Source organism: Stegodyphus dumicola, chromosome 6 (genome assembly GCF_044657685.1).
Source record: "Stegodyphus dumicola isolate Sdum_Otavi_A_Nest chromosome 6, ASM4465768v1".
Lineage (NCBI taxonomy): Eukaryota > Metazoa > Arthropoda > Arachnida > Araneae > Eresidae > Stegodyphus > Stegodyphus dumicola.
This window is the reverse complement of record NC_140773.1, coordinates 218,200,048-218,212,260: the sequence shown is the minus strand read 5'-3', so window position 1 is coordinate 218,212,260 and position 12,213 is coordinate 218,200,048. Positions and strand designations below refer to the sequence as shown.

At 27.2% G+C, this 12,213-nt stretch overlaps 1 protein-coding gene across 2 annotated transcripts in view; it reads left to right on the top strand.

The window, feature by feature from the left end:
* LOC118184093 (furin-like protease 1, isoforms 1/1-X/2) overlaps nt 1-12,213 on the top strand; it is a 72,185-nt gene that overhangs the window by 11,040 nt on the left and 48,932 nt on the right. For both annotated transcript variants that reach the window (XM_085819526.1, XM_035353735.2), the window contains exons 4-6: nt 1,379-1,507; nt 4,356-4,432; nt 8,380-8,468. In XM_085819526.1, the coding sequence (XP_085675652.1) occupies nt 1,379-1,507; nt 4,356-4,432; nt 8,380-8,468 (295 nt within the window). The remainder of the gene's footprint in view (nt 1-1,378; nt 1,508-4,355; nt 4,433-8,379; nt 8,469-12,213) is intronic.

Here is a 12,213-nt window from a genome sequence, read left to right as displayed (position 1 = left end):
AACATTGTCATTGCAGTGTAAAAATAGTGGGGGAGAATATCAATATAATACTCTGAATACAAACTAAAACTTTGGTTACTTGAACCTCAGTTAGATGAAATTTTTGATGGAATAATTGTCAGAACTAAAAATTCAAAGTTACGTCAAAGTGAAAATTGGAACAAACTGTTCAAAATTGATATTGATTCAGAGTCAAATTTTGAATGTTCGTTTTCTGACGGGTGTTTCTTTCAATATTGGTCTATTCAAACTTGACTATATTTGGGTTTATTCTTTGCTGTTTTCCATAAAAGCAAAAATGTTATGCACAATTTACTTACATTGTAGCACGTAATTTCAAACTAAATATTTAACAATGTTAAGTTAACCCTCTGAGTGGCCCAGGTTTTTGGATCTGTCATGAAAACCTGTACTAGTCCTCTTACAAAGATTATTTCAAATACCTAGTTTTTCTTCATACTATTAGAGATAATTTAATAAAAAAATATGAGCTTGTGATTTAGTATATTTGCAACAACTATTAATATCAGATCACTAGGTGGAACAGAATAAATGCTGGATTCTGTTGACCAAAAAATCTGAGAAATACATTATTCTTTTGTCATTTGGTAAGCCTATTTTAACTCAACTGTTTGTCCTTTGGGTGTTACTTGCACTCGGAAGTGAAGAAACTGTATTCATGAATCAAACTATGTTCATGAATTACTTGGTACGTTTCTTACCAAATTGTACAAAATTTGTTTTTTAGGTAAAATTTGATTCATAGAATCAAAATTTGAAAAGAAATTCCATATCATTTCAGAAAAAGTGATTTTGTGTTAAAATATTATGTTCAAACAACACTATATTTAAAATTCACTTTTTCGAGTCATAAAAAATATAAGTTGAATTTCACCAATCAGCGAGGTATAACAGGAGATATGTAACTGTCCCATTTTTTTTTGAGTCTGTGTATATATTTAAATATTAAATTTTTCCTGTATAATGTAAAGTCACATGGGGGAAATATATAGTGGTTTACAAGGTATATGTCTAAATTCCTAATCGATTTCTAATTTGAAACATCATGGCCATTGACAGCAAATATTTTATTTTCCTTCAACACTGTACTTGTTAAACTACTTGAAAAATACATATCTTGAATTACATAAAATTACTATTTGCATTAGTTGTTAATAATTGATAGATTAATAGTTAAGATGGTGTGAAGAGGATCTGTAATGAGATGTAAGCTTTTTCCAAATTCTGTGTTGAGCTGTTCTTTAAATTCTTTAAACAGCTACTTTTTTATATTATTATTATTATTTTCTATATCATATGTTTAAAGGCAATGAAATTTAACTACATAATATAATTTCGTACATTTTTTTAATACTAGAACAGAGGCTGGGGCTTAGACATGAATGTCGAAGCTGCTTGGGCTGAAGGCACTACTGGTAAAGGTGTTGTTGTCACTATTTTGGATGATGGGCTTGAAACAGATCATCCAGATCTTGTCCAGAATTACGTATGTTAAAATTGTTAATATTTTATTGATTATATGTATTTATGTAAAAGGAGTTTTGTATATTACATTAACTCATTATTTATGTATGTATTTTTTATATGATTTCAATTCTTTTTATGAGTATTCCACATTGTGGTATCCAATCATAGTGTGACATCTAGTAGCATTATAATAAAAGTTAATTATAAATATTAATTTTTATTTTTATTTTTTAAAATGTTGAAATATGCTGACATTAAAAAAAAACATCAGAGCATTTTTTCCAAAGAAATAATAATTTATTACCAGTTTCAAGATGTAAAAGTTTTAATATCATGTTCTGATATGCGTGAATTTATGTTAATGAAAATATGAAGTTGATTATGTCTTCGCACAGTGGCTTCAAACTGACATACCCCAAAGAAATTGTATGCAGCTCATGAATACATTTCAGTTACATATTTGTTGCAAATCTTTGAAGATTTTAGTTGTTTGAAATTTGAGTTTACATTAGTTTCATTACCACTAAAAAAATATGAATAACACACTAGAAAGTCTATAAATGGGTTAATTTGCAGTATGATATACATTTTATTCTAAGATTTGAAGGTGCAGGTTTTATTAATTTTTATTTATACTTGCTAAAAAATAAGTAAGTTCAGCTACAAATTTTTGCACTAACAGTAGTAGCTTTGTTTAGGAATACATATACTATACATGAGCAACCTTTTTTCACAATTGAAAATTAAGAAGAAAAAAAAACACAATAGACCGATGGGCATCTACAATCCGTGAAGGAGATAACTTCTAGTACTTTCTCTCCTAGGCTACGAATCTTATCAAAAGTGAAGTATCAGGCTTAATAAAAGAGGTTTGTAATTATTAGCCCATAGGGCATTAGCACAGAAGGGTTATTAATTTCGTTTTAGTATTTTGCGTTAAAAATGTTAATTGTCAATTCACTTTCCAAATTGGTGCCACCAAATATTAGAGCCCTGTGTTATATTTAAAGAAATTAAATAATGAAGAATCTACATAAATGTATGTATGTTTCTCGCATTGTGGAAAAAAAAAACGGTATGTAGAGCCATTAAATTTTGAATTTTGTAATCTTCCATTGAATATCTGGAAGTCCTAATTTGGAATTTGTTTTATTATTGATTTCATAATTTGTAACACTTTAACGAATTTTTGATTAACAAACCCAATGATTTAAAAGTGAGCAATGGCAACACTGTATGGAAAAAAAAAAAAAAAAAAAAAAAAAAAAAAAAAAAAAAAATTATCTCCAGCCTGCAAGAGTGTCTATCGGAAATTCAAAAGATATGCTCATTTTAAAATTATTTTGCAATATTGCTGTTGAATTGAATTTTATGGTTTAAGTGTATAGAACATGCTATTTAATAAGTAAAGGTAATACACAAAACATTAAAAAAAGTCCCTTTGGGACTTTTAAAATCTGAAAACTTTCAGATTTTTTAATTTTTTATGTATTAACATCTATGTTTTTATTTATGCATCAAAGAAAAATTTAATGAATGAGAGGAAAAAATTGGGTTGTCATTGTTTATTTTCAAGTTTTACTTCACTTGAAAAATTTTCTCGGGAAAATTTTTTTTCAGAATTTGTTCATTTTTTGTTTAAATTAAAGTAAGTTACTTAATTAACTAAACATGTTAGAATTGTTTTTAAATGAACATCAGTCTGAATATTTAATATTTAGCTATCGATATATTTGAATAACAAAGTGTAACCAACAAAAGTGTCTTAGCTGAAAGAACTTTTTTATCACAACCCAGAAGCCATTCCTGAACAGCATCTTTCACATCGTTGTTCTTGTAATGTGAGTTATGCAAGGACAGCTTCAGTTTCTGAACAAAATATCACTTTCAGCCAGTTCTGGTGAATATAAAGGAACTGAAATTATTGTTAGAAAATACTTTATATTAAACTATTGTTTTATTGAATATTATCAATAAACTGTAAATATCATCCATATAGGTCTTTTATTGTTTCATAAAATTTTTTTTTTCTTAGAAAATGGTTTTTTTCCGTTATAATATATGAACTAAACACTACCTATAAGCCATGATGCTAATCAAACTTAAAAATTGTCTTAGTTCAGTTTTTTCCCTCCAAAATTCTTAATGAATTGGAAATGTTTCTTGGGAGGTGGGAGTGCAGGTAATCAAAAATTACCTAATAAATACCTGTTATAGTGATGTTTTATGGTAAATATTAAAAATTAGTTTTAATAGAACTTTTTTATACAAGAATTTCTTATAAGTGAAATATATAAATCTTTTAAAAAAATCTGCTATTTTAATCATTTGTTGTATGTTAAAAATGAAAAACACAACTATAATTTTGTAACCACATTACTCACTTCTATAAGAGTAACTTATATGTTTTATATAATTTTAATTTTTTGTACAAAAAATTATTTTAAAGTTAAATTACAAGTTAAATTATATTTAATTATTTTATTTAACAAGTGTCAGTTTCATGTGCGGATTTATTGTTAAGCTTTATAAACATTTATTAATTGAAGATGCCTACTGTTTCTTTGTTTTATTACATGCAAGGTTGTTGATAAATGTTCTATAGAGGCAATCTCATTTTTTTTGTAGAAGTTTGTTTCCCATCTCCTTCCTTTTTAAATCTTCTATAAGAATATGAAAGGTTAATCAATAAAATGAAGGTTTTTAGAGCTTTTGAATCAATAGAAGTTTGCTTTCTTTAGTATGTCAAAATAGAATTGGCTTTTAGAATTTAAAAAATTTAATTCTATAAATTGCTTTTCCTCCCATTATTTCCTAAATTTTTAGTTCAAATCTGCTTTTGTTATATCTGTTATGTGTCTTTTTAGGACCCAGATGCTAGTTATGATATTAATAACAAAGACTGTGATCCACAACCTCGATATGATATATTAGATTCCAATAGGTAATTTTTTACTGTATTATTATTTTCGGAATAAATGATAATATTTTATTTTTATACACTACATGTATACTTCATGTGTCATTTTATATATATTTCAAACGTTCTTTGATTGATTCAAAAGTGTTTTTGTGTTTAAAAAATATATTTGTGTTTAAAATATGTATGTGCAAATATAAAAATGTATCACTTGAGAAAATCAAGTGAAAGCTATTTAAAATTTACAAATTTTCAAGTATTGTAATTTTGAATTATTAATTTATATTATTTTAAATCAATATCTAATAGATTTTATTGTGTATTTTTTGTATTTTATCGAAGAAGTTATATCTAAATAAATGGTTAAGTGAGTTAAAAAAGTAGTTAAAAGTAGCACAATTGTATATTTTTTTGTTGTTGGCAACAGCTCAAGTCAAATGTCAGCTTTTCCAGGATTCATCGTCATTGCACTTTTTATTGAAATTTTATTGTTTGAACAGAATGTAAATTTTCCCCCTTCTTTGTATTTTACAATTCTCAAGTTAAATTATAGCCTTCTCTTTTGCACTGAAACAAGTTGAATTAATCAGTTAACATCACTGAATCAAAGTGCATTTTGTAGTCTTCTTTCTAAATGATTAATGAAATATAGAGTAAGTGATTGAATGTTTTGATAAACATTAAATTGATTGTTGTTGAAAGTTGGCAGGAGTAGTGATGATAATGATTTTATGTTTAAAAATATGCTCAAACTTATGAAAGCAAAGAAAAGAAAGGAAGAAAAGTATATTTAGTGCGTTCATGAAATGTGTATGATCGCAAAACAGCAAGAATGACAGAATTACATACATATATTTAAACTAATTGAAATTAGTAATATGCTGGAAAATTAAAATTTTATCATGAAGAATTATTTGCCTAGGATCTTTTTTGTTCAAATATCGTAAGCAAAGAATGCTATATTCAATAATAAACAAAAACTTGGATTTCAAAGAACAGTGTTAGTTGCTATCTTCCCTTGTTTCTCTAGTGTTACCATATGCATTTGCTAGAGAGAATGAACAGTGTAGAGGAGAATGCTGTTATAGTTGTTAATGTTGGTTGTTGATTAGATAGGATTATTGGTAGAGGTTAATGTTCATTGCTTCTCTGTTGTCTGACTGAAGACATAATATTCCTCAAAGAACATTCCAGAGATTTAATATGTCATGTTTGGGGCCATGGCTTGATGCCTCAAGCAATGAATCTAAAAACATTCTTTGAGCTAAAATGATGATATGCTTTTTTCCAGCAAGCAAAGTCTTAGTGAATTACTATTTCAGATTCAAATTTGAATGAGGAAATATTTATTGATAATTATGGTGACTTACATTTAACACTTCAGGTATTCAATGTTTAAAAGTGCTTAGCTCGTATCTCTGTGTCTCCAGAAAGAAAAATTTTAGATTTTAATGTAATGAATCTCAGAATCTACAATATAGCATGACAGTTTGTTTTGAAAATGTTTCGTGATTACCAGTGTCTGTGTGTATATATTCAACATAACATAATATTTATAATTTTAAACTTTAAGACAAATAATCCTATTTTTAATTAGGAGATTTTCCATTCTCTGCATTTTAAAAGATAGCCGTGCATATCTTCATTTAATTGATGGCAGCAACTTCTCTTTGGAGAATATGATATTTGCCCTTTCAGGATTTCAATTTCTTCTCAAATAACATGTCACAAAGCTGAGAAATTCTGCAATATAACATTCTAAATTAGTACAATATTCACATCAGTAATCAATGGCACTATAATGATAGTATTTCCATTAAGGGGAAAATTACAGAACTATTGCTTTTTTAAACCTCAGATTTTTAAAATACAGTTCTTCTTGGCATTTAAGAATTCCATTATGAGAAATATTGAGATATGTAAGAAAATCAAGCTTCAACACTCAAGAATTTTGGTTTTTTATGTTTGTGATTTTCCTTTTGTAAGAAAAATTCTTATAAAACTCAGAAATTCATGAAAAATTTCATTTATCTGATGATGAATGATTTTCTGGATATGAAATTTTTTCTACCTTCTAAATTATGCAAATGAACTATAAGCTTTTGAGATGAGATAATAATTTGATAATTTAAAATGAAATATTAAAATGGCACTGTTTGATTTGGAATTGAAATTTTTGTTTGTTACATTGAAACTAGTGCCCTTCTATTGTGATTAGTTTCTGATGACCATTTTTCTTTGAAATTTGTCACTTAAAATTTTGATCAGCAATTGCTTCTTAGAAATTTTGTTGCAAGATATAACCGATAGTTCGATTTATCGTAACAGTGACATTCTTCTTGTTCAGTCTTAATTTTTGTAATAATAAAAATTTCAGACATTCTTCACTATTTTCTCAGTGTCTCTGTAGTCTGTCTTGCAGGTTTTCCATCCTTCTTGTTTTTTTTTTTTTTTATTAAATCTGTTTAGCATTGTTGCAGTTGCTTCTCTAAATATTTTCTTGAGCTCATTGATATTCCTAGGTTTATTTATATGTACTTAGTACTTGAAGTATATTAAAAATATTATTAATCTTATCCAATATTATTAATACCATTGAAAAAATAGATCAGATTCACTGGAGAACATTTAAAAAATGCATTGTTAAAAAAATGAGAGGCTCAACAGAGAATAATATTGTTGCAATAAATGGCATTAAATAGTCCGTTGTTTTTGAAAATATATTAATATTTAAGTTGTATTTCATATTGTTTGTTCAGAGTCGTCAGATTCCTGTGACTCTCACTGCATAGCTATAAATTTTAAAATTTTGATATTGCTATTAATTTTTTTTTTTTTTTTTTTTTTTTTTGTAATAGCAAAAATTTTATTTTTGGTACTTGAGAGGCACTGGTAAAAATAAAAAAGAATTACTTTCAATTTATTTATGCTAAAGTGTATTCTTTTGTATAAAACTAATGTCAATGCAAAATGAAGAAAACTTTTCAATTTTTAAAAATTTTTATATCCACATAATAGAACTTATGTAGCTCTTAACTCAGCAGAGTGTTATGTGTAGTGAAAAGTAAACTGAATGCTGCTAGACTTATTTGTTAATCTCTGCATTAGCGCATCAGCATGATAATTATTCACACTAAATGTCTATGTACAAGTTTTTTTTTTCTTAACAGAAACTGCTACTTTTAATAATACTGCTTTTACTTATACAAAATAAATATTCTGAAGAAATAATCTTATTTATAGTATGTTGTAATGATATATAAGGTTTGAAAGGTAATTTTGTTGGTTTTGTATGAAACACCTTGAAAGACTAGGACATTTTCCGGGCAACCAAGCATTTTTGTAACCCTTTAAATGCTTAAGACATCTTTAAACGCTTTCAGAGTTCTCTTAAAAAATGCTTCAGATACATATACATATAATCAAAATCTCTCGAAAAATTATTAATATACATTGAGGCCATACTTCACCATAAATGTTTTAAGACGTGTTCAGATGCTATTCCTGATCTTTGTCCTGTGTCTGTGGAGGCAGCTGTCAGTTGGCATAAAGCTCTTAATAGAGAGTATTTTATGGACTTGTAGGACTTTATGGGATTTACGTTTGGAACTTTCAGAAAAGTCCTAGGAGTGAATTCTTATTGTCAGACAGCAGGTGTGTATTATACTTATGGTGACTGCAAGCTTATGAATGGAGATAAATCGTTTGACAACTGTTTGTTACACACTGTTTGCCGTTTTGTACTTTATATTAATGAAAGTCAAACAAAATTGCTATAGCTCATTGCTGAATGTTAGTAAAAATAGAAAAAAAATCAAGAGTTGTAACAGAAGATGTATTTTTTTAATAAATCATATGTTATAAATACCTGATGCATAATTAAATATCTGGTGCAGATCTAAAATTGTCTGTAAATTATCTGGTGCATCTGTGAAATATTTTAGAATAATTTATTTTAAAATCTCTTTCAGACATGGTACTCGATGTGCAGGAGAAGTTGCAGCAAGTGCTAATAACAGTTTATGTTCTGTGGGTATTGCATATGAAGCAAAAGTTGGAGGTGATTTCTTATCTAAATATATAATTTTATTACTAATTTATAATTATTTCCGAAATGTAGGTAATACATTGCAAATAAGTTAAAAGTGATATAACAAAGAATGATTTAAGGTAAAATATGTTTATCTTTTCAATAAAATGAAGATTTAGAGTATAATAATATGGTTAGTGTTATGTGGGTCACCTTGCTGAAGATGGCAGTAAAGCAGCTGTATGTCCTAGGCTTCAGACTTGGGTTCAAATTCTGAAGAAGGCCTAAGTATTTGTAGTTATCTATTTACTGCTTTTTCTTTTTGTGGTATTGGCCACCATCTGTGGTGCACCTTGGGCATTGGTCTTGATAATGGGACAGCTAAATCACCAGTGAATTCAGCCATTTCAGGTGAATGCTTGAATTAGCAAATGTATGGCTGTTGAATTTAAAAAAAAAGTTATATGGCATGTGATAAAATTAGAAGACTCTGTAAAGAGTAGCAAGAGTGAATTGATATGAAAGTAAAATAAATAAGATAGAATTTTATGTAAAGATAAATTATAGCACTTATAAATTTTCTTTTATGTAAAATTTTGTGAAAAAATATAAAAAAGGGAGACAAAACTATAAGACATATAAATAAACATAAATTGCAAAATATAAACTGGAAAGATTAAGATCAATAATTGTTTCTTATGTATGTGTGTTTGTTTATATACAAGGTGACCAAAAAGTCTGTTAACATTTGAAAATTCAGTAACTGAATAATGTAGATATAGAGGTAAAAATGGTCACACATGCTTGAAATATCATGAGGTTTTATAGGAATAAAAAGCTTAAAACAGCCAACAAACGGCACTTTGTATGATTGCAAACTTTATATGATAACCATGCATTTCCTCAAAAAAGGATCCAAAAACGATTGTTGTGATAAATCCACATCACATTCTGACCAACACTCGGAAGTGAGCATAGAAAATTTACAGTCATAAAGGGACTGATTCCTTCTCTTCAGCCGATTTCGTACATGATTCTCATGCGGCATCACTAACATTTTGCTGCCCAGCGCGATATCGCTGCCTTTTTCGCATTTTCTTTTCTTTCAATAAAACATTGTGTCATTTCAAATGTGTATAAATTTTTACCTCTTGACCTACATTATTCTGTGAATTGTTGTATTTTCAAATGTTAATGGACTTTTGGGTCCCTTCTATATATATGATGTGTATGTAAACAAAAGTTATGAATTCTCCCCCATTTCTTCTGTGCAGAAAATGCTTAGACATAGCTTAGAACCCTAGCAGAATCCTGGCATTTGGTGCAACTCCTCTAGATATTTTACTTATTAGAATCAAAATTTGAAACAATTTTTTAATATCATGTAGACTGCAAACTGAATGTAGAAAATAATTAACAATTTTTTTTTTTTTTTTTTTTTTTAAATCTGTATTGTTGCCTAAAGCTATATGAAGCAAATCTGTTTTTTATAAGTAAAATTATAACTAATGATTTTTTCATTTTTCACATAGCGAATAATCTGTATTAATATATTTTCAATGCTTTTTTAACCTTCTTTTTTAATCTAAATGTAAAAAAAAAATTGATGTGTACACTACATGACTTTTTTGTACAGAATATTAAATTATATGCACTTTTTTCTGCATTTATTTTAAACATATTTCCTCGAATTTCATTAGAGATAGATTTCTCATTCAATTAATTCAGCTCTCACTTTGCAGCAAGGCAAAAATACATAAAACCTCAAAATATCTTTATTAAAAATTGGAAAATATAGAAAAATATAAAACATCAAATACAGTTAAAGCGACTTTGCAATTTTTCTTGGGTAAATAGAGGTAGTGATTCTAAAAAAATTAACAATTTTATATTTCATGAATCAACAAAGTTTGAGCCTCTGAGCTAGAGCTCTAAAAGTTTTTTGCGTGAATATTCTGTGGATAGGGTACCTGTATAACTTATAAATTTTGCAATCTTTCCAAAACGTACTTTAAAAAATTGTTTGTATCCAATATTTTTAAATTTTGAGAGTAAGAAATATGTGGTTGTGTAATATCTTGAAATTTTTGAACATTGGAAAATTAATCTATAATTTGTAAAAAAAATCATGAGCTATTAATTATATGATTTTCCACAGTTTTTTAATACTCTGTATAGGGAATTTGTCTTTGTTCAGATGCAGTTCCTCTCTGCTTATTTTCATCTGCTGCTTATATTATTTTGCTGCTTATTTTCTGCTTATTTTATCATTAGTATTAAAGTAAAATTCTGATAATCTGCACTCCTGAGGACCAAATATTTATAAATGATAAGTCGTGCCTTTGCAAATTTTGTTCACACTTTTCCCTTTCTAATTTTTACATTAAATTTTGATTGTTTGCACATAGATAATTAACATAATGATAGTTTAAGAATGTTTTAGTAAATATTTATTGAATACTAAACTATTATGGTTTTAGAAATATGTTTATACCAAAAATAAGGTAAAAATATTGTTCGGAGAAAAGGGAATAAATGATAAGTTTTTTTTTTTTTCTTTTTAAGGAAATGAAGAACTCTTTTGTAAAAATATAACAAATATTTTGTTAAAAAAATGTATTTATTACTAAAATTATTTTGAAGTAACTTTTATGATTTTTAAATGAGAGGAACTGGGTAAATAAATAGATGTACTGTTTACAAAAGTGTGTTTTTTTTCTAAATTAAATCCCCAAGCTGAAGCCACTGGTATGTTGCATGTGTATGCTGTTGGATTAATAACACTACAGATAAAAATTCTAAAATATAAATTTTGTATTTATTAAAAGAAAATTTAATACTTTCTAATTATCTGCATGCTTGATTTCAATATCCAGTAGATTTTCAACATATATTCGAGTATACAAGCAATAATAGCCAACTTACACGTATGTCTACCATAGACATGTTTGAGTACTTGTGGATTTGCATAATTTATGCTTAATCATCATTTTACTTAACTGTATGTATCAGCTATTAAGAATGTAAATATCAGCTTTACAGGTTTTTGTTTTCCTCATAAAAATGTCTTGTTTCTTTCAACATACTTCTTTTTGTTCTTATTTTATGAATAGAACAGTACTTGCGAGTCCTAAAATTAACCAAATAAGCAAATTTTTTTTTGTCAATTTATAAAATCATTAATGAGTTGGCACGTTTTTATGGGGGTGCAGGTAATTAAAGAATCAAAGATATCTGATTGTTCTTAAACTATTGTAGCATCTTTTTGGTTTAAAATGCTAGATACATTTCTGAAGTGGTTATTTTGAAAATTCGATCCCTGTTTGCTGGTGATTTAAATGAGTTTTTGCTCCTTGTGCAGAATCTAAAACATGTATTTCAATTGGATCTCAGTATCTGAAAAGCATAAATAAACAACTTCTTCACATATGTTAACTACAGTAACTCCAAATTAATACTAAAAGAAGTGTAGTGTACATTCAAATGTAGAGATTGCCTAAATAAAAAAAATTGCGAATTCATGATTACTATAAATAGAGAGCTATGCTAAATTCAGTAATAAATTAACTTCTTTAATACATCAAACGTTGAAAAAGAAATTAAGAAATTAAAAAAATTAACAAAAAACAAGTAATTATCACTATTGATCGGAAATTAGTTGACTTTTCAAGGGGAACAAACCAACTCCATTCAATGAACAATAATTAATAAATGCAAAAGTGTTTTGTCTTTTACTCAAGTAAGAATAATGATGCCAAACTGACAAATTAAGTTA